The following is a 25101-nucleotide window of genomic DNA, read 5'->3' as shown; positions in this document are numbered from 1 at the left end:
CCCAGCCCTGCGGAGCTCAGTCTGCGCGGAGCCCTCCATGGGTGAAGATGGATTATTTTTTTTGTGCGCTCGGGTTTTTTCTTTTTCGTCGGGTTTTTTTTTTGCGCTCGGGTTTTTTATTTTATTTTTAGTTCGACGGCTATGATGGTTTTTTATTTGGCCTTTTTTGGGGCTGAAAAATGAAGATTTTAGAAAAAAGAAGACGTCGAATGGTAAGTTTAATTTTACTTTACAGGTTAGCAATTTTATTCCCCCCTCACTATTTTTTAGGGTGAGGGGGGTAGGTAGGGGCATTTTTTATTTGGTTGGGGGGTGGGTGACTAGGGGCTTGGGCACCCCTAGTCACCTTGATGGGGGGGGGGGGGGGATTTACTTAGTGCCCCCACCCGCCGCCCAGGGGTGGGGGCGGGGGGAGGACAGTAGGTCCCCCCCCATTATCGTTATGGCCCCCACCCGCCGCCCAGGGGTGGGGGCCGGGGGGGGGGGAGGACAGTAGATCCCCCCCCCCCCCTTATTACTATTATGGCCCCCACCCGCCGGCCAGGGGTGGGGGCCGGGGGGGAGGACAGTAGGTCCCCCCCCCCTTGTTACTGTTATGGCCCCCACCCGCCGCCCAGGGGTGGGGGCCGGGGGGGGGAGGACAGTAGGTCCCGTCCCCCCCCTTATTACTATTATGGCCCCCACCCGCCGCCCAGGGGTGGGGGCCGGGGGGGGGACAGTAGGTCCCCCCCCCCCCTATTACTATTATGGCCCCCACCCGCCGCCCAGGGGTGGGGGCCGGGGGGTGGAGGACAGTAGGTCCCCCCCCCCTTATTACTATTATGGCCCCCACCCGCCGCCCAGGGGTGGGGGCCGGGGGGTGGAGGACAGTAGGTCCCCCCCCCCTTATTACTATTATGGCCCCCACCCGCCGCCCAGGGGTGGGGGCCTGAGGGGAGGACAGTAGGTCCCCCCCCCCTTATTACTATTATGGCCCCCACCCGCCGCCCAGGGGTGGGGGCCTGAGGGGAGGACAGTAGGTCCCCCCTCATTCCCATTATGGCCCCCACCCGCCGTCCAGGGGTGGGGGCCGGCGGGGGAGGACAGTAGGTCCCCCGTCCCCCCCTTATTACCCTTTTTTTTTTTTTTTTACAGTGAGCAGCCACAGGCTGCTCACTGTTTAGTGGACATGCCCCTACTCGCGATATAGCGAGTAGGGGCATTGGGGAGATTTGAATCTCCCTTGTGCTATTATGGGGGTCATATTGACCCCCATAGAGTGAGGGGAGGACCTGGGGGGCTAATGAAGTGGTGGGGAGCACTGCTCCCTGCCGCTTCTGTCTTTACATAATGCAAGGAGGGAGCTGCACGCCGGTAGCTCCCTCCTTGTAATAAACCGAACGAACAAACTAACACTGATACACAGTGTTAGTTTGTTCGTCTGATTTTTTCTATTCATTCATTCGTCTGTCTGATGAATGAATGAATAGGTGAAATTCCCGTTCGCATGTCCAGATGTTTCACTGGGCATGTGCGGGAATCTCACAGTCTGTGTAGTGTGGGTAGATGACGTGTCCCACAGGGACTTCACCTACCCACACAAAGATGGCGGCGCCCTGAATAAAGATCGGGGCAGAAAATAAAGAATAAAAAATAGGTAATGTGGGGGGCATAGGGGCATTTGGGGATGACTAGGGGGTCGATTGGATGTAGTTGAGGCGGGAGGGGGGTTAAAAAAAAAAACGGAATTCGGCATGACAGTGCCGCTTTAACCAAAAACACCTTTACAAAATGGTGTTTTCTGCCATTAGTTCATTTTGAATCAGATCTATGCGCATTAATTAGAACATAAAAAGGTCAGGTGCTTTAAGATTCCTAGAGAACAGATATGGCATTTTCCTACAACAGAGAGTTCACCATATTTTATGTCTGATACAATTACGGTACATTAATTCCCAGGGTGATCTGTGGAATACCAGGGTTAGCTATCATTTACAGAAACCGGTAATTCCCAACTTAGTCCACTGAGGTAGTAAATTAACATCCCATGATGTAAATAAACATTTCTCCAATTAACAAAGCCTGCATCGTTTGTGTGTCCTGAGGACTGGGGAACATGGAGAGACAAAAAGGATGAAATTCTGCTCTAAAAAGAGCAATCAAGCTAAAAATATGAATCCTGTGTGTTCTTAAATAAAATCACGATTTGCATCACATATCAGGGATAACAATTTCTGGGCAGCATTGCACTTCTTCTAACATTGCCAGTTTAAACCAGAGGTAGAGAGGTATGCAAGTAATATGACGGGGAGGGGGTGAAGGAGACCAAAACCTGCTAAATCACAATACATATTTTATCATAGCAGTGCAAAAACATATGTACAGTCTTCACAACTCTACCATTAAAAAGGAACCCTGTGCACCACAACCACTAAAACTAACATTGTAGTGGTTAAAAAGCAAACACTTGTCTTCAACAAAAATTGAGTTTGGGTGGGGGACGTGACAAACCCTGCGAGTGGTTTAACAAAAAAACGAGGCTCTTCTAGTTGAAAATTCTACTGCCTAGCCAATAAGGAAATTAAAGTCTACTTTAAACCGTCCAACATAACAGGCTGAGATAGCTTGGCTAATCCATCTCCAGCACTCCCAAGCTATTACTGCTATCCCAATTGCTCCACTTTTACAGTTTTTCACTGGAATCTTGCCCTAAAAAAATATGCCCTCGTTATTTGTAGATCTATTTCATGTTTCAACAGCTAGAAACACCTAAAGGTAATTAAGCAAATGAGTATGTGCTTGCAGTCTATTAAATGGGCTTTAATAGGGCACAGTTTATTATCCTGCAGCATGGATACCCTTCGAAAAACCTCAACAGAATCAGAGGGTATTTAAGAGGAGTTTAAGTTTGGAACAAAATGATGTGAGTGTTACGTCTTTGCAAAGGGGGTAAGTATTGGGAGGACTTGGCTAACCAATACATTTTCTGCCACCGTCAACTAAAGCCACAAATGCTATGCCTCGCTAGTAGATGACTATACTGCTTTAAAAGGCAGACAATGATCACAGACAACTAGCCCGGCTCTAACATTCCTAGCAATCCAAAGGCACGGCTGATTTAATGAAAAGAAAATTTACAAAAATCCCTTTTCTTTCTTTGTAACCATTAACATGCCTCTCTATTATCCTTTTCTTAGGGCCTTGATTTCATGTTAATAACCATTTGCTGAGTTACTGCATAACTTAATTACATAACATAATAAATTATGTTCAATTCCACTAATGGCAGGATACAGAAAATCTCCAATAGCTGTGAAACAAAACCAACAAGGAATGCATAATAGCACAATATAATGACATCACACAGTTCTGGATACTTCCATAAACAAGGTCTACTGTCTATTGGTTAAGGATCTCCGCCTATCCCCCACAATTATATTCCCACAATATACAAGTCACCATTATCTACCCCCTCTAAATAGATCTACACATCCACACATCCACACATTTCAGTTGTGTACACATTATTAATGACAAAATGACAAGTATGCACAGGGACATGTGGGACAGTAAACGGTAAAAATTAGATTTTTTTTTTTAATTATTTTATTTTTTTTAAATTAAGCCACAAAAACTTAATTTTCCTTGAAAAAAAAACAAAAAACAATTTGACAAATTGCTCTTTTGAACATATTTATATCAACAGACCTGCTTTTATACTTATAATCCATACTTTATTAGACAGACATTCTCGGATATACTGGTGTATTGAAAGTACTATTATTACACTAGTAAATCACAAGAGAATAGCTTTTCCAGGTTTAATGACATAAGCCACACAATAGAGATTACAGGTTTCAATACCGGAGAGAAATTAAGACTATTGTTATTTTAAAGGTTTCAACAAGTCACAAAACATTAGATTCTGCCCCAATACAGAAGCGTGTGTCTGTAACACACCAGTAATCTACTCTATTCTTTTGTTGGAAATCAAATCTGCATTGAAGCAGGTCCCCAAGCATCTGACATCTTGCAGAGCACTCAAACAAAGGGAAGGGAAACCGACCCTGCCCCCATAGTCATAGGTAAGAAAAATAACATGAAAATAAAATAAAACAAATTCCAACACGTGAAATAATAGAGTGAGGATTGAGAGTCTGGACTTACTGAACCAGTGTTTGAATAAATTAGGCAGATCCATTCTAGTCTTCACAAGGAGCACTTGGCTTTCTGAGTAATCTCCCTTTCTGATCCCAGTTCTAACTACTTCCTGCCACTGGAGAGGAGGAGGGGGTGAGCTGGAGAAAAGTCACATGGTCTGGCTCTTCCAACCAAAACCTGGCTGGCCTCTCATCTCTTAACTCTTTGCATGCCATCAAACACCAGCAAGTTACTGTGCAGCTTAACAATGTTAACTTCAAAGTCAAATTAAGGAAATGATGGTTTGCACTAAAAGCATTTGAAAGTACTGGAATTGGTTTGAGGCGGAAGGTCAAGTTTCAAGCTGGGGTTAGGGAGGATGGCTATGTTTAATAATGCTAAAGTATATTTTCTATTAACCCATCAGTTACTGGAGACTAAAACAATGCATTATATACAACTGTTCCTCATACTTAATCACAATAATTTAATGTAGAAATGGTGCAGTAAGAATACTACTGATTCTGGTCAACCAGTGGCTGGCTGGGTGTGATGGGAGTTCAGTTTGCAGCTCAACTCAGTTTTAGTGGATTAAAATTACGCATTTTACGCAAATCAGGTTTGTTTTCCCAGTGCTGTAGGGTTCCTTAAAAACCACCCTAACTGCACTGTACTGCTTTTTTTATGAATACGACTTTATCAACACAACTAACTGCAAATGCTTAAAATACATTCCATATTGAAACACCAGTGACAATTTAAGTGTGTGTGTGTGTGTGTATAAGATATATTTATTTTATTTCTTATTCTATTATGTAAGCAACAAGTAAGGAGGCTGGGAGATGGAAATCAAACAATGAAAGATCATCCTTAAACCTAAGTACAGCAGGACATGAGGTCACCACAAAATGTAGGGCAGGTGACTGTGACTGAATAGCAACAATCGCCCAGAAGACGGTCAACTGCAGACGCAAAAACAACAGGATAAAATTTGGAATACGTATGAGAAAAAAAACAAAAACGGTCTTGCATTTTTGGTCCCACGGAAGCCTCATGGTGAAAGGCCTATGAGGTATCCACTGCTCGAGTGGAATAAACAGTGACCCTACCAGGTAGAGGCTTGTTATTCAGGGTGTAGATATTCATATTATGAGACAATTTGTAAGTCTGGAGACTGAAGTATTTTGACCTAAATGAAAAATGAACAAATAAGGAAGAACATTTCCTAAAAGTGCCTAGAGGTTTCAACATAGTACTTAAGGGCTCAAACAACATCCACATTTAGAAACAACCTCCTTGTCATTGGCAGGTGATGGATAAAATGAGGGAACAACAATTTCCTAGTTAATATTTGTAGGAACCCACATCCAGCAAAAAGGGGAAAAAGAAAGAATACATTAGTCCCCAGGATTGTGCCATCCTTATGAAAAAAAATAAATAAAAGGAAAATAGAACCAATAGAGGGGGCTTGCAAGTGAGCCAAAGGAATAAACTGACAGATGAAATTGACAGATGCTGAACGATATATTATTCTCCAAACTTAAGGAAGAGTTAGGTGACCAGCCCTAAAATGCCACGTTAAAAAAGTTAAATATAAAAACGTACTTTTTTTTCCCCCCAGCGCCATGCGCATCCGTTGGCTATGGCTCGTGCCGCCTTGGCCAAGATCATCAGAATTAACAATCTCAGCCAATTCAATAGGAAATCATTGGGAGGCAATCACACACGCGAAGCAAAACGCAGCACTGTGACAATCAGCAGCTCTATGAGGAACGTTCAGTACATCTATGCAGAGGGTGGAGACGCTGAACGTGCAGCACTGACCCAGGAAGCATCTATAGTGGCCGTCTGATTGACAGCCACTGAAAGTGTCGCTGGGCAATAATGTAAAACACTGCCTTTTCAGTGTTTACATTGAAAAGCCTGCAGGGACAGACCATACTCACCAAAGCAACTACTTAAACTGTAGTTGTTCTGGTGACTATAGTGTCCCTTTAAGAGTAAAAATACATCTTCATACTTCAATCAGTGTCAATAAAGCTACCTTCCTCCAGGGACATAAGACAGTGGATTATAGAAGAGGGGCAAGAAAGGGAGAAGCATGATGGAGCATTGCATCATGGGTCTTTCTACATTATCTGGTTGGGGGGGACTTTATCCAATATGTTGCAATTTGTGTTTTTTCACGATTTAAAGTAGGGAAATTCCTAGTTATGCTCTATCTCCTAAAACATCCCCACGCACTCCCCAAAAAACAAGTCTCTTTTCCATGGTAATCTTCAATGGAAACATGTGGAATCAAATGTGACAGAAGCCAATTGTCAACTAGAATTGAGAACAAATGCATTTCTATCAAATGTATTTTAATCTGCACCCAAATTAATAGATTTACCAGAATTCACCTGTGAATTCTCAAAGACTAAAATTCCAGAAGAAAACCCTGGACAGATCGCTTCATTCAGCACAGATTAAAATACATTTTGATTTGTTCCACCCAGGTGAAACACATTTACGCACAAGTTTAGTGTCAACCATTCAACTCGTGTGATTCAGACACTCTTCACAAGATATCAACATGACAAAAATGCATTGCTTTAAAGGGACACTGTAGGCACCCAGACTACTTCAAGCTCATTGAAGTGGTCTGGGTGCTATCTCCCTATTGCACTTAGTGCTGCAATGTAAAACATTGCTCTAAGTCTGCCCTCAGTGGATGTCTACCAGACAGCCACTAGGGGCGCTTCCGGACTTTTGGTCCATTATCGGATGCAGGACGTCCTCACGGACATCCAGTGTCAGATTTTCCACATAGGAAAGCATTGAATAATGCTTTCCTAGGGGGAGGTCTAATGCGCACGTCTGCGCATTAGGTCTCCCCCGCTGGCTAATAGCGGGGGAGGAGCATGGGCGGAGCCTGACCCAGTGCCGAGAGACTGCAGCGCTGGATTCAGGTAAGTGGCTGAAGGGAGGGGGGCACTGTAGGGTCCTATAGTGCCAGGAAAACTGGTTTGTTTTCCTGGCACTATAGGATCCCTTTAAAGGACCACTATAGTGCCAGGAAAACACACTCTTTTTCCTGGCACTATAGTGCCCTGAGGGTGCCCCCACCCTCAGGGTCCCCCTCCCGACGGGCTGGGTGGAGAGGAAGGGGTTAAACTTACCACTTTCTCCAGCGCCGGGCGGGAAGCTCTCCGCCTCTCCTCCTCCTCCTCCTCTCCGCCTCCTCGGCTGAATGCGCATGCATTCACAGTGAGAAGCGCGGAAGCATCTCTAGCGGCTGTCAATGAGACAGCCACTAGAGGCTGGATTAACCCTATTATAAACATGTTTATAGAAAAAAGGGTTAATCCTAGCTGGACCAGGCACCCAGACCACTTCATTAAGCTGAAGTGATCTGGGTGCCTATAGTGGTCCTTTAACTGGTAAAAGCCCTTGGAGGGGAATGTGGGAGGAGAAAAACCAGACAGTTTGGTATTGATAAAACTGCTCACTAGTTTTTCAACACCAGTTGAAGACGCATCTGGAAACTGCTGCCTCCGACCATTAATCTACTGTAATATACCGGGCTGGATGACTAAGTGATAGGAATATGATTGCTATCAGTATGCTCAATTAATGCCAAATTTGTGTAGAGATTGTGTTGATTTTTCAAAACTTACGACGTACAGAATATTGGTACAAGTTATAAAAGGCAACCAATAATCTGCATATACTTTGGGAAAATAGTATCGGTGTCCCCAAATGGGTAGGAAACCCTTAGCAGCACTGTGCCAAAACAAGGTTTTGAAGTCCCTTGTAACCGTCCTATTTTTTCTTTTTAATTAACAGTGTATGTTGCCTTATGCTGCTTGTGTTATGAATGGGTGCTGCTGCTTTGTATGATTGTATATATGCATTTGTGCACAATCGCACTGCTAGGCCCAAACAAATTGCATGACACACACACTGTAACACACATTACTACACGGACACACTGGCAGTGCAGTTATTTTTAGTCAGCCTCTAGATTGTTTATGATTTACCAGCAGGAGGGCAACTTCCCTAGGGTCCAGAGGGGATTGGGTTGATTAGTTACAGGCAAGGCAAGTGCCTCAGCTTGCTCCACTCCTCCCTCGTGGCTTCCTTCACAAGCGCTAGAAGGAAGTAATAGGAGATCAGTTCCTCCAAGTGCTGTCACAACTGAACTGAGGGTTGCCCCTCATCACCCATTGCAATCGGGCATTAGGAGATACCCGAAGTAGTCCTCTTTCAGGCCAGCTTTAGGGAAGATCATTCTATTCTGCATCTGGCAGTCTTGCGTGAACACCTTGTGTGCGCCATAGGTTGCTAAGGCAGCAGTGATCAGAAGAATGCACCCACTGCACTCAATTTACCACACCATGAAAACAAAGCCCACACTTGTTCAGGTTTCTGTTCAATAATAAGTACGGAGTGCTTTGATGAAACACTATGTGCAGTGAAGTAAAAGGTAGTCACGTGATATTTATGGAATGCTGCTGTTTACTTATGTCTAACAGCTAGAGGAAGTTATTCCGAGATCATAAGTTTCATATAACCGTTTAAAAAAGCAAAAACAGATTGAGATGTAAGATTCTCTTTTAATATGCAGGACACACAATTACCCCAATAAATCCAGAGAGTCACCCTAGACATAACCAACAGTGTCGCTTTAAGAGGAAACCCCTAAAGGTCTGCTGTCAATGATCTTGACAAAAACAGTGGAAGAGTGAAGAAGCAAGGTCACAGGAAATTGACCTCACCATGTCAGAATGAGACTGGCTTGTGTAAACATGCCAACAGCAAGCTCAATGAATGAGTGGCTGGTGCCCTCCAGTCATAGTGCATAGTTACTCAGTTTAGCAGAAGAACAGTTCCTACCCCAGGCTTGTTGGCCTGGTTACATGGAAGCTGATTTGCATGATTTGGTCATAAGATTAGAGAAAAAAAAAACCCACAAAGCATTGAGAAAACAAAAGTGGGGAAAATGTACTCTCATATTAAGACTAGTTTGTGGCCAAATTATAAAGTACATTTCCTTTTTCCATGAAATAAACCACTCAGTGAAGATCACAGAACTTAACCATGCCAACACACATGGAAAAAAGGACCCAACTGAAGCTGTGCTCATGGAAATCAGTAAAAACTGCGACCAGTTGACTAGAAGACAAAGAGGGAAAACATTTTTAAAAAATTAAGATAACTAAATCAAATTTTACTATTTGGAGCAGAATGCAATATTCTTGGCTGGAGAAGACACCCATCTACCTCTCCATTTTAATGAATTGTAGAAATAAATTTCTAAAACATATAATAATTCTTAGATTTTTTTTATTTATTTATTTTTTTAAAGTGCTTATATTTGCAATGACGATTCAGAATTCGGTGTAAGTCCGAGTAACTATAAGTAAGCAAGCTCTCACTACTCCAGGAATAATCTATAACAGGTCTGAAAAACCAGATGCTGCAATATTCAAATTACCTTGCATTGGGAGATTTGTGTACATATCAACAAAACATAAATGGCAAAAAAAAAGTCTAGGATATCAAAGACAAAGATCTCCACACATTGAAGTGTTTCTCGGTCCACTTGGAGAGTTACAAAAAATGTTGGTGTTGTAGAGATTCTTTAGAATTTATTGCAATTGTTGGATAGGCCTGTGACTACCACTCACAACATTGAACCCTCAATATTTTTTTTTTTTTTTTACTTATAAGTTATCCTCCATCTGAGTTTGTGAAGTCATACTGATTTCTTAAATGATATTTAAGCCTATTTGTGGGCGCAAAAAAAAAAAGTTAAAATGCTTTAGCCAGTTCTTGGTTTCTGCAGTCATCACTGAGGCAGTTCTATGAAGTGTTTCTTTAAAAACCTTAAATCAATGTGCGCAATTAAGTATAAGAACAGGGTGTGCCACTGAAGTAACAGCCTATGAAACTTTAACTTGCATTCATAAAAGTGAGACGTAGCAAGCACACAAGTATATATTGCCAACAATAGAAACCAATAGCCTCTAGTGACCAAGACGTGAATCAGATTAGCCTGGCACGAGTTTCTAGTGACAGAATTTAACTGATGTGTAAACAAACCAAAACCTAGATTACTCCACGACAGACCAAGACACAAGCTATTTTACAATAAAAAAAGGAAACAAAGCACGCAAATATTGGTTGAAAATCTCAGCTATTATATCGTTGTGACAGAGGCGCACTAACAATCTCACATATCCTTATTATCAAAAACTTATTTTCTCCCAAACAATTTATCCAGCCAGCATAGAGCACCTAGATTTAGACATCTATTTTCAACAGAGTATGTGAATGCACAAATAAATGGGTCCATTGACCATACAAGGCTCATCTTAAAATAGTTTAGTTTATTAAAAAGAAGTAATGAACGTACTTTGCAAAACCAGAAAGACATTGCTTTTGTAAATTAAACACAGCCATATTTCTTACGTGCATTATTTCTAAAATACATAAAAAGTCAACTTCTACCTGGACTGTCCTTTTCAAATATCAGAATACAGATTATGGAAAATTACAGCACACACGTAAATTTTTTTTTTTTTTTTTATTTCATAAGTCCACTTAAAATCCCTTCTCTCAGCAAACAAATATGGGGATTTAGTTACACCATATAGCCATATTGTGTTAAAGGGACACTGTAGGCACCCAGACCACTTCTGCTCATTGGAGTGGTCTGGGTGCCAACTCCCACTACCCTTAACCCTGCAAGTGTAATTATTGCAGTTTTTCATAAACTGCAATATTTACATTGCAGGGTTAACTCCACCTCTAGTGGCTGTCTATTAGACAGCCACTAGAGGTCACTTCCTGGGTTCTAGCACAGGTTTCCTGTGCTAGATCGTCGCTGGACGTCCTCACGCTGTGTGAGGACCTCCAGCGTCGCTCAAAACCCCATAGGAAAGCATTGAAATGATTTTTCAATGCTTTCCTATGGGGAGACGTAATGCGCATGCGCGGAATTTCCGCGCATGCGCATTAGGTCTCCTCGGCCGGTGAGCGAGATCAGTCTCGCCCACCGGCCGACGTAATCACTAGGAGGAGCGTCGCGGAGGCGGAGACAGCGGCGAGGGACATCGCCGCTGTCCCAGGTAAGTCACTGAAGGGGTTTTCACCCCTTCAGTAACCGGGGATTGGTGGGTGGGAGGGAGAGGGACCCTCCAGTGCCAGAAAAACGGATCGTTTTTCTGGCACTGGAGTTTCCCTTTAAGCACACTACACCAATATCAGTTGGTCCTACACTAATTTGTGGGAGACAAATTAAATAGTGCTAGTGCTAAATAGCATAAATGTATTCTAATAATCTGTTGTAAGAGCATTGTGCAGTGTCCAAAATAACAATTACAGTGATTATATACCTCAAAGCACTAACAGGGTACTAAGAGGGGGAGGCGGGAGGCGGTGTGCACCGGGTGCCACGACCAGGGCTGGCCTTAGGGATGTGCGAGCTGTGCGGCCGCACAGTACCCCATGGCAGCTGGGGCACTTGGCGACCGACACTGCTCACACACGCAGGGGCAGCCGCATTACTTCAAAATCAGCCGCACGGAAGGGCGGTGGGGGCAGGGCTAAATCGGCAGTGGTGGCGAAGCTAAACACAGCCTCCACCCTCTGCGGTTATCACTGCACATCTAGGGGAAGAAGATAGGAGTCCCTGTTTCCCCAACTAATAGACTCCAGGAGCTTCAATGAATCCACTCTTCTTCCAGCCCAAGTGAGAGAGTGTGTGTGTGCGTGTGTGTGACACGGTCTGCCTGTAAGGGTGTGCGTGTGTGTGACTGACTGTCTGCGACTGTGTCTAAGGGATTTAGCGGCTACCTTTGCCAGTTTACACACTGACTTTGGACTTTTATATTTGCTACTTGTTCTTTGTTTATTTGTTTTAGTGTCTTAATATTTTAAACTTATTTGCTCACAATTGGCGCAACCTTTTCCTGATTTGCAGCTTTATTCTATTTCTGATGGGTCTTTGAGGGAGTCCCATCTTTTATGTTTGCTGACACTTTCTTTTCTATTTGGATGTACAGCGCTGATCCTTCTGTTTGCTTTTTATCAATGTACATATTAGGTATATTATATTTCAACAAACCATTTTCACTGATCTATACATCCCTGGTGCATTTTCTTTGTACCCTGCAAATAGATCACTACAAGTTTGGACTTACCCAATGTGTCCTTTAGATTTTTTACAATTGATGCTTTACGAGCACTGTTCTTCCTTTCAACATAGTTAGATGGTACAAATCCAGTTTTGTTCACAGAATTGCGAACACGCCACCATGATTTTGAATCGTCTAGGAGCCAAAGCCTTTCATTTTTTTTGATATCCAACTCCTGGTCTTGCTGTGCAACGTAGTCAAACTTTGCAACAACGACCACCTCTTCTGTCGTCATCTTCTAAAAGTGCTGATGCTACGAGATAAAACAAAAGATGTTAAGTTTGTACTTCATTTGTTATAAAAGTTACACTACATGATAAATCTGACCTGCATCTAGACGTGTAAGACAGTCACTTGAGACCAAACCTAAAACAGGCATGTCAAACCTTGCCACTGTTATGCACTGGAGAGACCCTCAATGCAAGTAGCAAAGCCTTTTTTACAACGGGTTGCCTTCTTACCCGGGTCTGAGCCAAACCTGGTGGTCTAGGACTTCAATTCTTGGCAAAGATCAATCAGCTGACACACTCAGCCTATGAGCTGGCCAATTAGGAGAGCCAATGGAAGTGTACCAACATCCTGAACCCCCTTCCCCCCAAAAAATAAATTTGCACTGTAGGGCAAATTATCAGAATGTAATGTTTTTTTTTAAAGCATATACACACACACACTAATTTCTACAAATACAGTGAGGAAAAAGTACTTGATCCCCTGCTGATTTTGAACGTTTACCCTCTGACAAAGAAATGATCGGTCTATAATTTTAACGGTAGGTGTATTTTAACAGTCAGAGACAGAGAACAAAAAGAAAAGTGGAGGAAGTGATCTTCCTCCCAGCACCCGATACTATATGGCTAGGTCGAGCTCTTAATGGGTCGCGATGTCTGATCGGGTGACATGGGTCACATGATGGCAAATAGTGGCGGAACCCCAGTTTTCTTCTCACATAACACCAGGGTTCCGAGGAACATAAATTGTGAAACGCTCCATTAACATTTAACAAAAAACAAACAAGTTAAAGAAAAGGCCCCAGCGCTTAAATGGACAATCCTCTGCCCAAATATAAAATAAACACAGCGTAGTTTATATATCACAAAAAGAACAGAACAGAGACAACAAAAAGGTTGAATTTTACAGCAGACATCCAAATGAGTCACCTGGTGAAAGATTTATAGTTTACAGAACATTTTTTATCCAGTATTACTATAAAAAGGTCCAAAAATAACCTGGCATGGATATTTACTTAAAGAGGCACTGTCATGCCGAACTTACCTTTCCCCAATCAATTCCTCTTCTCTCCCTCTCTCAGGATCTGTTCTTCATTTCTTCCTGTCTGCTATAGTTTTCTTTAAAACTTAAGACAAAGTAGGGACTATTTCTCTTCTGGAGGTTTCCTACGCAGTGACCAGCAGAGGAGCAAAGTGTGCTTCGTTTCCGGTGGTCACAGCAATTTTCCCATGATCCTTAGCTTTCCTCCCTGTTCCCACGATACCTCCTGTCATTATTGCCGAACGTCCTGTCACTTAGACAGGACGCCGGCAAAACTGACGAATTGCGTTCTAACAGTTTCTCCATTCGTGTTAGAACGCAATTCGGAACTTTGTTCGGATCGGAATTTCATTCGAATGAATGAAACTCCAATCCTATTTATTGCCGCGGCTGCATCTTGCAGCCGCTTAGTAGATAACTCCCTAATTCCCACGGTATTAGGGAGCCATCTACTAAAAGGCTGAAAGACCTAAATTCCAAAGAACTTTCCCACGCTGTGTAAAATGACACAGAGCACTCTGATTGGGTGGCTTGAAATCCATCCAATCACAGTGCTCTGTGTCATTTTACACAGCGTGGGAAAGTTCTTTGGAATTTTTTTTATAGGGCTCACTGCTTACTAGATATGCCCCTACTCGCGGTATAGCGAGTAGGGGCAGATCATTTACCAATACCAAGTAATCTTTATTTAGTATTAGTAAATACCGTGGGAATTAGGGAGTTATCTACTAAGCGGCTGCAAGATGCAGCCGCGGCAATAAATAGGATCGGAGTTTCATACATTCTAATGAAATTCCGATCCAAACAAAGTCCCGAATTGCGTTCTAACACGAATGGAGAAACGGTTAGAACGCAATTTGGCAGTTTTGCCGGCGTCCTGTCTAAGTGACAGGACGCATCGTGGGAACAGGGAGGAAAGCTAAGGATCATGGGAAAATTGCGGTGACCACCGGAAACAAAGCACACTTTTCTCCTCTGCTGGTCACTGCGTAGGAAACCTCCAGAAGATAAATAGTCCCTACTTTGTCTTAAGTTTTAAAGAAAACTATAGCCGACAGGAGGAAATGAAGACCAGATCCTGAGAGAGGGAGAGAAGAGGAATCGATTGGGGAAAGGTAAGTTCAGCATGACAGTGCCGCTTTAAGTATTTCTAGCAATTCAAAGTGAATTTAAAACTTAAGAGCAAAACTGCCCAGCTGAAAACATATGATTTGAAAATTTTGTTTCTAATTTGGCTATTTTGGCCCAAAATGTTGAAATTTCAATTGGAATTCTCACTTTAAGTCACAAAAAGGATTATTCACTAAGCACAATTAAATGTATTCAAATTTAAAATGTCCATTATGCTGCTCTAATGGTAAAAGATATGTAAACTTAGCTCTAACTTTAGAAAGAGAAGGAAATAAGATACATCCCAAAATATAAAAAAAAAAACACAAAAAGTAAATTGTGTACTATGGTAAATGCCATCATTATGCAGTTTAGTGATGCACATGAGAGAGGAGGCTGGGTGAGATAATTTAATTTTTCTATCTCCTCACCACCCCATTCATTAAATGAGGGACTAAATGCGCAAAAAAAAAAAAAAAAAAAAAGGCATCTGCAAATATTAATTTACTGTATTTGACAACACTTCTCCTTTGGGATTTCTGTGGAGTTCCCTGTGATTTCCTGGCATAATGGCAAAAGTTCTCTTTTTTTTTTTTTAAACCATTGTTTGCTGCGAAATGCAGGAGTCGATGAGCTTCCGTTTCTGATGGAAGTCAGCCGACAGTACCAAAATCAACACCCACAGGAAGTGGGGTGGTGGTTTACTGCTGTACATAACGACAGAGGGGACTTATGCTTTCACATAAGATCCACAGCCACCAGATAGCTAGTATAATTCAAAAGTATGAGCTAAGAAATAACTACAAATGATCATTCTAAACAGATGCTTACTTGTACTAAAATGGAACCTATCACTAAGGAGTTATTATATCACTGCCCGATCAAAAAATAACCAATTTTGAATATGTTTTTGAAACATTGCTCAAATGGTCCACTCACCACTAGCCGTTGGCAAGTAGCTATTCATCCCCTATGGGTATGCTATGATTTGTAGTGGCTAGCAACTTTTAAAGTCTGGCTAGTAGCATAGGACTTCACATCTTAAACCATGTTCACGGTCAGTGGCGTACACACGACCCATCGGGCCCCAGTGCAAAAATTGCAAATCCGTGGGCCCTCCCCCACCCCCGCACTTACTCTGCGCGGGCCGGGGCCGCAACACATAGCAGCGGGCACCTGGTCGCAGGGCTGCGACCACGGTATGTACGTCAGTGCATGCAGATGCACACACACTTAAAGGACCACTACAGACACCCTGATCACATCAGCTCAATGAAGTGGTCTGGGTGCCAGGTACCTTTAGTTTTAACCCTGCAGCTGAAAACAGCAGTTTCAGAGAAACTGCTATGTTTCACTAAGGGTTAATCCAGCCTCTAGTGGCTGTCTCACTGACCGCCGCTAGAGGCGCTTCCTCAATTCTCACTGTGAAAGAATGCTTTTCTATGGGCGGTTTGAATGCGCGCTCGGCTCTTGGCGTGCATGCGCATTTGGAGCTGAGAGGCGGATCGGGGCGGAGGGATCCCCAGCATCAAGGGAGTCCGGCGCTGGAAAAAGCTAAGTGCTGAAGGGGTTTTAAACACACACACTCTCACAAACAGATGCATACACACACATTTACTGACAGAGACACACTCAGCGACATACATACATACTCACATACACACTCACTAACAGACAAACAGTAACACACTCACTGACACACACACACACTCACTCTAACACTAACACACATACACAATTTTTTTTTTTTTTTTAAATTTAATCCCCCAGCCTCCTTACCTTTGGGAGAGCTGAGGGAATTCCCTGGGGTCCAGTGGTGGTGCTGGGGGGGCAGCCCCAGGCGGGATGGCTGGCGCGCGAGGGAGCACTCTCCCTGGCTGAGTGCTCTCTGCCCAGCTCCCTCGCTGCTTACTGATGCCGGAGCCGGAATATGATGTCATATTCCGGCTCCGGCATCAGTGCGGTGCGTGAGGGAGCTGGGCAGAGAGCACTCAGGGGAGAGTGCTCCCGCGCGCGCCAGCCAGCCAGCCAACCAGCCAGCCAGCCAGCCTGCCTGCCTGCCCAGTGACAGCCTCGGGGGGGCCCCAAGGTGGCCAGCTCCTGGGCCCCCAGGATAAGAGGCTGGCCACAATGGCATACATAACGGGTTGCAGGGCAGCCGGTATGTACGCCACTGTTCACGGTGTATATGGTATCACATTTCAATCCTACATGGAATAAAAAAATATTGACCATCACAAATCCAACTATGCTAAATCGAAGCTGCAGAGTGCAAGATAACTTTTGGAACATAGCAGGTCCATCTCCAGACTAACAAAGCTGGTAGTTGGTTGCCTAGAGGTATTTAAAGGGACACAATAGCCACCAGAACAACTACAGCTTAATGAGTTTGTTCTGGTGAGTAGAATCATTACCTTCAGGATTTTTGCTGTAAACACTGTCTTTTCAGAGAAGAAGCAGTGTTTACATTACAGCCTAGTGATAACTTCACTGGCCACTCCTCAGATGGCTGTTAGAGATCCTTCCTGGGTCATGGCTGCCTAAAATGCATCCAAACATTCAGTGTCTTCTCCCTCTGCATGCAGACACTGAACTTTCCTCATAGAGATTCAGTGATAAAATTAATCTCTATAAGGAGATGCCGATTGGCCAGGGCTATGTTTGAATTGTGCTGGCTCTGCCCCTTTGTCAGTCTCAGCCAATCCTATGGAGAAGCACTGTGACTGGATCAGGCCACCACTTCTGATGATGTCAGCAGGCAGTGGTAAGGTCAAAAGGAAACAGTGAAAAGGCAAGCAGCTCCAGACTTGAATACAAGTAAGATTTGACTATATTTAGGGAGGCATGAGGGGGGACCAGGGGGGGCTAGATGGTGGTTTTAACACTATAGGGTCCGGAATACATGTTTGTGTACCTGACCCTATAGTGCTCCTTTAAACACACTAAGCTTTTCAATGAGCTATAGCAATGAGGTGCAGTAAGGTGGGAACACTAGTTTAAGGTGCTGGCCACTTCCATTGGCTCTGTAAACTGAAGTTTTATAGAAGTGCTAGATTTCTATTGAAATTAGCACTTTTATAAACCGTCATGAATATAACTATATAGCTAACTGAAGTGCATTTAATGTCTAAATGCTATTCTAATTTCTAATATTGATTAAATGATAGGTACTATGACTAAACAGCTTATATGTGAGAAATAATGCAGTGAACACAGAAAAAGAAAAAAAAAATAATAACAAAAAACTATTAAATGCATCAGTCATGCCAAAGGCATGACCCTGAATAACTTGTCAGGTACAGGTCTGCTTTAAATATAGATTTATACAATCCCCTATCCTAAAGTAAAAAAATATAGTAGGATTAAACCTGAAAAAAAAAAAAAAAAAAAAGTACGGTCAGTGGTCAAAAGTGTGTGAATACTGCACTCTAGCTCTTGTTCGAGGTACAGAAGAAATGAAAAAAAGAAAAAGAAAACGTGCATCAAGCAGACTGCAGTGGGTATGGCTTACTCACTTATATTACTACTGCCGTTTACAAACCTGTATTACTGCAATTAGCATTTCTAAAACAATTAATGAGCAAAGGCACATTTCTAGTAAAAAATAATAAAATAAGAAGACGCAGCTAGTTTGAGTGAAGGAGCATGGCCTTATACAATACAATTATGTGATAAGTGAGATATATGTAGGTTTTCCATCAGATTTTTGCAATAAACGTAAACACAAAGGTATAGCTGTATTGAAGCTGCATTCTTTGCAAATTTGTCCTGGGAAGGTGACCAACATCAATGACAACATAAAACTCATTTAAAGGGGAACTGCCACTTCACTGAAATGAACACCATTGAAAATCCCCTACTCGAGTTTACCTATATATCAGGAGTTTTAAATTGTATTCCTAATACTATAGAGTCCCTTTAATTAGTGTGTTCCTGAAACAATAGGTCTAAATAGCAGTTTAGCACCCCTAGCCCTCCTTACTTCAGGTTAGAAGGGTGTTTTACTCAACTTTTTCCAGCGCCGACCAAATCCTGTCGCTACTGGCTCTTCTACATAGGAAAACATTGGGAGGCTATTGCGCATATGCAGCAAAAACACTGCTCTGCACCAATCAGCATCTCTTCATAGAGATGGATTGAATCAATGCATCTCTACGGGGAAAATTCAACGCCTCCATGCAGAGAGTAAATACGCAGAACGTTAGTGCTGCACCCAGGAAGCACCTCTAGTGGCCGTCTGAGGGACTGCCACTGTAGGTGTCCCTAAGGAGCAATGTAAACACTGCCTTTTCTCTGAAAAGAAACTGTGTGGACATTGAAAAGCCTGCGGAAACAAACTATTACACACCAGAACAACTACAGCTAAATGACTATATTGTCCCTTTGAAATATGATTTAGCAAATTGCATCACAATACAGGAGACAAACATTGGAAATGGTGAGAAATAGAAACATGGTTTCAGTTCTTCTCTTCTATGTATGCTTTGTATTTGCAGACTAACCGGTCCAAAGGACAGAGCTTATATCAATCATTGACAATGAACTAGATGAAGGCGCCCAGTCGCAGGAAAAATAGATATACAAGTAAATATAGGATTTCACATTTCAAACCTCACAAATAACATTTGTTAAATACAGATATAAGTAAACACAATATTAAAAGCCCTGGGGCTTTCCTTTTAATGAAAAATGTGTGCCTACATCTCAAAAATTGTTGGAGTCATACAGAGACAATATTTGTCAAATTGCTTCCCAGTGGCCGCTCAGAAATTCCTTCATAGCTTTTTGTGAAGGAGCCATTGCAACACAATCATGTCGTTATATTAGTGATCGTCCAATATTGATTTTTTTTAGAGCAGATACCGATAATCTGTGACCTTTCAGGCAGATAGCCGATAACTTACGGATACCGATATTCTGTACATTTACCATTTAAAAAAAAATAAAAATTATACTATTTCTACACAAAGCTACTGTTAACTGAACATGTTTATTTATTTTATTTTTGCAAATCTTTTTTTATTAAGGTAAATGCACAAAATATACATGCCAGTCAGAATTTGTTTTCAAGAATGTGTGTGTGTGTAGTGGATGCAGTGAGTGTATTTGATTAGTAGATGCAGTGTGTGTGTATGTGTGTGAGTAGTAAGTATAGTAAATGCAGGGTGTATATAATTAATGCAGTGTGTGTGTGTGTATTTGTGCCATGAGTGTTTGTGTAGTGTGTGTATATAATGTATGCAGAGTGTGTGTGTGTTTGTGTAGGTATGTTAAGTGTGCAAGATGGTGGGGGGGGAGGAAGGGGGGGGGGTTTAAATACATTTTTCAAATTATGTTTGAGTTACCTCCCTCCCTCCCTGCTTCTTACCTGGCCAGGGAGGGGGGATATGCCATTCCCTGGTTGTCCGGTGGCATGGACTGTGCAGAGGGGACCCAGCACACTCTTCCTTCCCTTCAGCTCCCCCCTGTCTAACTCTCGCGGCCTGTGTGCCACGTGGAGTGTTGCCATGGTAACCCGTGGCAATGCTCTGATGGCCGCGGGACTCGCGAGAGTTACACAAGGGAGCTGAAAGGAAGGTAAGTAAGAGTGTGCTAGCCCCCCAGGACCCTGATGGCAGCCCTGGTCTGCATTATCGGCATCTTTATTGACCTATACCAATATTGCTGAAAATACAGAATATCGGCCGGGGGAGAATGTTACAGTGTTATTAAAGGAACATACACAACTTAAAGAAACACTATAGGGTCAGAAACACAAACATGTTAAAACCACCATCTAGCCCCTAAATATAGTAAAGTCTTACTTTTATTCCACAAAAAGAGAGAAGAAGAAGGAAAATCCCCCAAGGGGTATTCCTGCGCTGGCAATGAAGAAACAGTGACAACTAAAGTAAAAGTAACGATTGCCTACATGTCCTAGAGAGTATAGCATAAATATTAGAGGGAGAAAAGAAAAAATAATAATAATGAAGGAGCAAGAATATGCTGCCTAAATAATCGTTGTGGTGCCCTTTGTAACACTAATAGTAGGAATAGATCTTTATTAAATCTTCAAATAGTAACAAAGAAACACGAACTTATCCCTATATCTGTATATGGCTGCAGGCAGGAGATACAGAAGACATTGATTGTCAGCGCAGGAATACCCCTTGGGGGATTTTCCTTTTTTTTCCTTTCTTTTTGTACATTAATCTATCTGGGTACAAGCCCTCTGGTGGGACTGGCACCACCATCTGACCACACTCCCTTGTCTCTCCTGCCCTCTCGATTCCACCTCTGAGGGCAGCTGGCAAAGACAGGGTGATACCGGAGAAACTGACGGAAGCCAAGCACAGAGAGATGGACACAGGTTTCTTCAGGAAGGAAGAGATTCTTTATTCGGTTCACCGATCGGGACTCAGAGGGACTAATGTCACCAAAATACAACAAGTTCTGAGCCCCGGACAATAGTGTAGGCTCCTTATATAAGCATGTAACTCCTCCATAAGTAGCTCCACCCACACATTCTCTTACCCAATCAATCGAATAAGAACTAACTTCCTGTTTGACCGCATGGCTTGCCCAGCACAATGGAGGAGGGGAATACTACATCCGGTATTCTCGCACATGCTCCGTACACTACTGATCGTATCTTTGCCACGTGCAACCAACCGACCGATACACCAGTATATGCACGTACACATGCCACGTGGTAATCTCTGCCTACTAAATTTATTTTTACCAAGATTCCACCACAAGGGTAGTAACTGTTTATCTATAATTACTTTTATTCCAGTCTGCTTCTGCTGGCTCTTCCCCTGATCTACCTGAAGGACATCATCAGAAGCGTTGTTCAAACTCAATCACAATGCTTTCTGATAGGAAAGCATTGGATTGGCTGAGACGGTCAAGGAGGCAGATCAGTGGCAGAGCCAGCACAAGCCAAACAGAGCCCTGGCCAATCAGCATTTCCTCATAGAGCTGCATTGAATCAGTGCATTGCTATGAGGAAAGTTTAGTGTCTCCGTGCAGAGGGTGGCAGAGGCAGTGCAGCACCTCCAATAGCGATCTGAGAAGTGGCCAGTGGAGATATCCCTAGGCTGTTATATAAACACTGCATTTTCTCTGAAAATACTGTTTACTGCAAAAAGCCTGGAGGGATGAGTATACTCACCAGTTAAAGCCTTTATCTGTCTATTTTGCCCCTTCCCCAGCCCCTCTGTGGCTCTTTGCCACCCCAGGTCAAATAAGAGTACTTCAATTTTGCCTGAGCTAGCAATAACTTTTATATCAGGATAGAGAGATAGAGGAAAAAAAACAAAACATATCCTCTCCTTAAAGTGGTGCAGTAAAAATAGTAAAGCGCTTTCCTAAGAGATTTCTAACACAATAACCCCTCTGAAAACAGCCAATGTACAACGTATGTGTTGAAATAAAGCTGTAATTCTACAGAAGAAACATAAACCTAGCGTAATACAGTAAAAAGAGCTGTGCCATTTGAAATGCACTCACAAGATAAAATATTGATAATGCATCTCTGGATGCCTCAACAAAATTCTTGGGAGGCTATCCAATATCACTTTCGCCCTAGATTGTCACCTCCTCGCCATGAGCAATTGTGTCAGGATAGGTTTATAATAATGCATTTATTAACAAATAAAAATCTACCGGTATATACCGTATGTTGTTGCTGTGTAAAGGGGGAATGGCTAAAAGGGTAGTGTTACAATGCAGAAAACTGCAAAATGTTGAGTTTTTTTTTTGTTTGTGGAATCCTGAGAAAAGGAAAGCAGAAATAGTAGGCCAAAACCTAACTATTGCTCGTAAGTTGTGCTGGTGCCCAGACTGTGCAAGATTAAAGGATGAAATGTTACTATGCAGGGAATATACATATGTTGTGAGATATTTCTTAGAACATGCATGAGAGAGTAGCAAGATAATGCAGCTCCCAATAGCTTCTTCTAATTGGAGCTGAAGAAATGAAGACAATGGAGGACTAGGAGGGAGTGCATAAACATATCAGCCTTCTCGTCCCAGGCATTATCATGAAAGACGACATATGAGCAGAGAAACACACGGCAGAAATCACACAAAATTCCATTTGATTATTAGTAGCAGTTTTTCTAAACAGTCAAACAAATATAAATGGCTGACAAGGCACCAATAATTGTTACGAAATATGCACGGCATACAAGAATGTGTTAAGGAAGACCCTGCTTAACACAAGTTTACAGTTTAGAAACACAGTCAAGTAAACCGTGCTATTTCTGAACTTAGAACTAGTATAGTAAATAAATTGATTAATAGAATAGATTAAATTGAAAAAAATTAAATACATTTTAAAAAAAATCACTCGCTCCTCACACTGAACACAGAGTTGTTCCCATTTAGTACAGTACCATTTTTGTAATATTCATTCAAACTTTCTTCAGAATTTAAGCATACAACAAATGCTAGCTGTTCTGCAGAGTGATCACACAGTTAAGTAGAACAAACTTAAGCAATAGTTTAATAGCAGCACTCAAAAATAAACCCCAAAAACCCTTGTCAATGTTGCAACCCTTTAAACACGCTTTCTGCATATTATGCATGTGTGTTGCCAACTACAAGCAAGGTACCTTGTGGGATAATCAATCCTAGTTTCTTGTGTGACCTGTATGATGGCAATATAGGAAAGGATATGGCATTTGAGTTTTAATTTTTTTCAGACCAGTACATAACATGGCTGGTTACTACTCCTTTGAACAGCAAATTGGGATCAGGAAAAAAATGGCTATTTTCATTTAGGGGTGGAGAGAACCGAACAATACTTTGACATTTCCTCTTCAGGAAACTGTGGCTTTGCTGACTAACTGTACCATGTTGAATTTGTGGAATGAAACATTGTAATAAGTGAAAACAATTTGCAATAATCACCCCACGATGAAAGGAGGGAAAGGTCTAATAACCATCTCCGTTAAGAATAGATTGATTATTAAAACAAACATTGTATATGTCATCAGAAAGGACACGTGGCATTTGATGCACAATAACTTTTCTTCCTTTGTATAGAGATTTTGCATGTTGGTGAAATGCACAAAAGAAAACCACAGAAATTTGAAGTTGCAGCAACTGCAATACATTCTTTACACAAATGTAAGCACCGCCCAAACATTTAGTTAGAAAATCAGGATACTCTTTAGATATATTTTTCAGTGCGGACTTTATCCCATAAACACCAGTACAGCACTTTTATGAGCATATAAATTGTTGCAGGAAACTTGTAGTGCATTCTTCTTCTTATTATGATATTATTTATATAGCACCAACAAATTCCGCAGCGCTTTACAGTGGGTGGACGAACAAACATGTAGTTGTAACCAGACAAATTGGACACACAGGAACAGAGGGGCTGATGACCTTGCTCAATGAGCTTACAATGATAGTATTGGACTAATGGCAGTTGCAAGATAGGAATCAGTCATGAGCTATTAACAGTTTAATTTATATGCTTTTATGAAGACGTAGGTTTTTAATGATTTTTTGAAGGAGTGGAGACTGGGTGAGCATCTAACGGAGGATGGAAGGGAGTTCCACAGCAACGGTGCAGCCCTCAAGAAGTCTTGAAGACGGGCATCAGAGGTGGGAGTACGTACAGAAGATAGATTTAAGTCTTCAGCAGAGCGCAAGGGCCTAGACGGGACATACTTGTGTATTAGGGAGAATAGATAGGTGGGAGCCTGAAAGGGTTAACAACTTTTACACACTTACATCTTTCCAGCGCCGATGCACCCTTGGCATGAAGTCTACTCAGCAAAGTCACAACAATGAAGAGACCTAATGTGCCTGTGCGCACATTAAAGCTTCCCTATAGGAAATCACTGAATCAATGCTTTCCAATGGGGAATTTGAAGACAGAAGTCTTCATGCAAAGCGTGAGGACATTCAACGTCTATCACAGAATTAAATTCTGTTAGACTCTACGAAGCAATTCCAGTGGATGTCTGGAAGAAGCCAGTAGAGGTGGGCTTAACCGTGCAATGTACACAATGCCGTTTCTCAGTGTTAAAGGGACACTACAGCTTAATGTGGCAGTTCAGGTAACTATAGCATGTCCATGCAGGCTGAGCACTGTAAACGCCGCCTTTTCTGAGAAAAGGCAGTGTTTATATTGCCAGCAATGGCAAGACCGGCACGGTACGGCATGAGAGAAAAGAGGAGTTAAACCACTTTTCCAATGAGATCAAAGGAAGGCTGGGGACCTAAATAATTAAACACTGTAGTGTAAGGATAACATTTTTGCATTCCTGACACTATAGCATTTCTTTGAGGGGACAAGGACCCTGCACCAATAAACTTGATTGGTTTATGTGTCTTTTTTTTTTTTTTTATATTTAAAATGAAATACTTTGTAAAGAAAACTAAGAAAAACCTACCAAAATTCTGACATACTGTAAATAAG

At 42.2% G+C, this 25101-nt stretch overlaps 1 protein-coding gene and 1 long non-coding RNA gene across 4 annotated transcripts in view; both read right to left on the bottom strand.

The window, feature by feature from the left end:
• Nucleotides 1-25101, bottom strand: part of LOC134586612 (uncharacterized) — an 880984-nt gene that overhangs the window by 23528 nt on the left and 832355 nt on the right. The gene's annotated exons all lie outside the window — the stretch shown is intronic.
• Nucleotides 1-25101, bottom strand: part of NCK1 (NCK adaptor protein 1) — an 83200-nt gene that overhangs the window by 20926 nt on the left and 37173 nt on the right. Inside the window, exon 2 of one of the 3 annotated variants that reach the window (XM_063442233.1) lies at nucleotides 12309-12555. In XM_063442233.1, the coding sequence (XP_063298303.1) occupies nucleotides 12309-12537 (229 nt within the window). In that variant the 5' untranslated portion in view covers nucleotides 12538-12555. Of the gene's footprint in view, nucleotides 1-4146; nucleotides 4238-12308; nucleotides 12587-25101 lie in introns of those variants that run through there. The other 2 variants (XM_063442232.1, XM_063442234.1) reach the window with 2 other exon arrangements.

The sequence above is a fragment of the Pelobates fuscus genome, chromosome 2, assembly GCF_036172605.1.
Source record: "Pelobates fuscus isolate aPelFus1 chromosome 2, aPelFus1.pri, whole genome shotgun sequence".
NCBI classification, from domain to species: Eukaryota; Metazoa; Chordata; class Amphibia; order Anura; family Pelobatidae; genus Pelobates; species Pelobates fuscus.
Note: the sequence above shows the minus strand (reverse complement) of the source record. Positions and strands in the feature narration are given on the sequence as shown.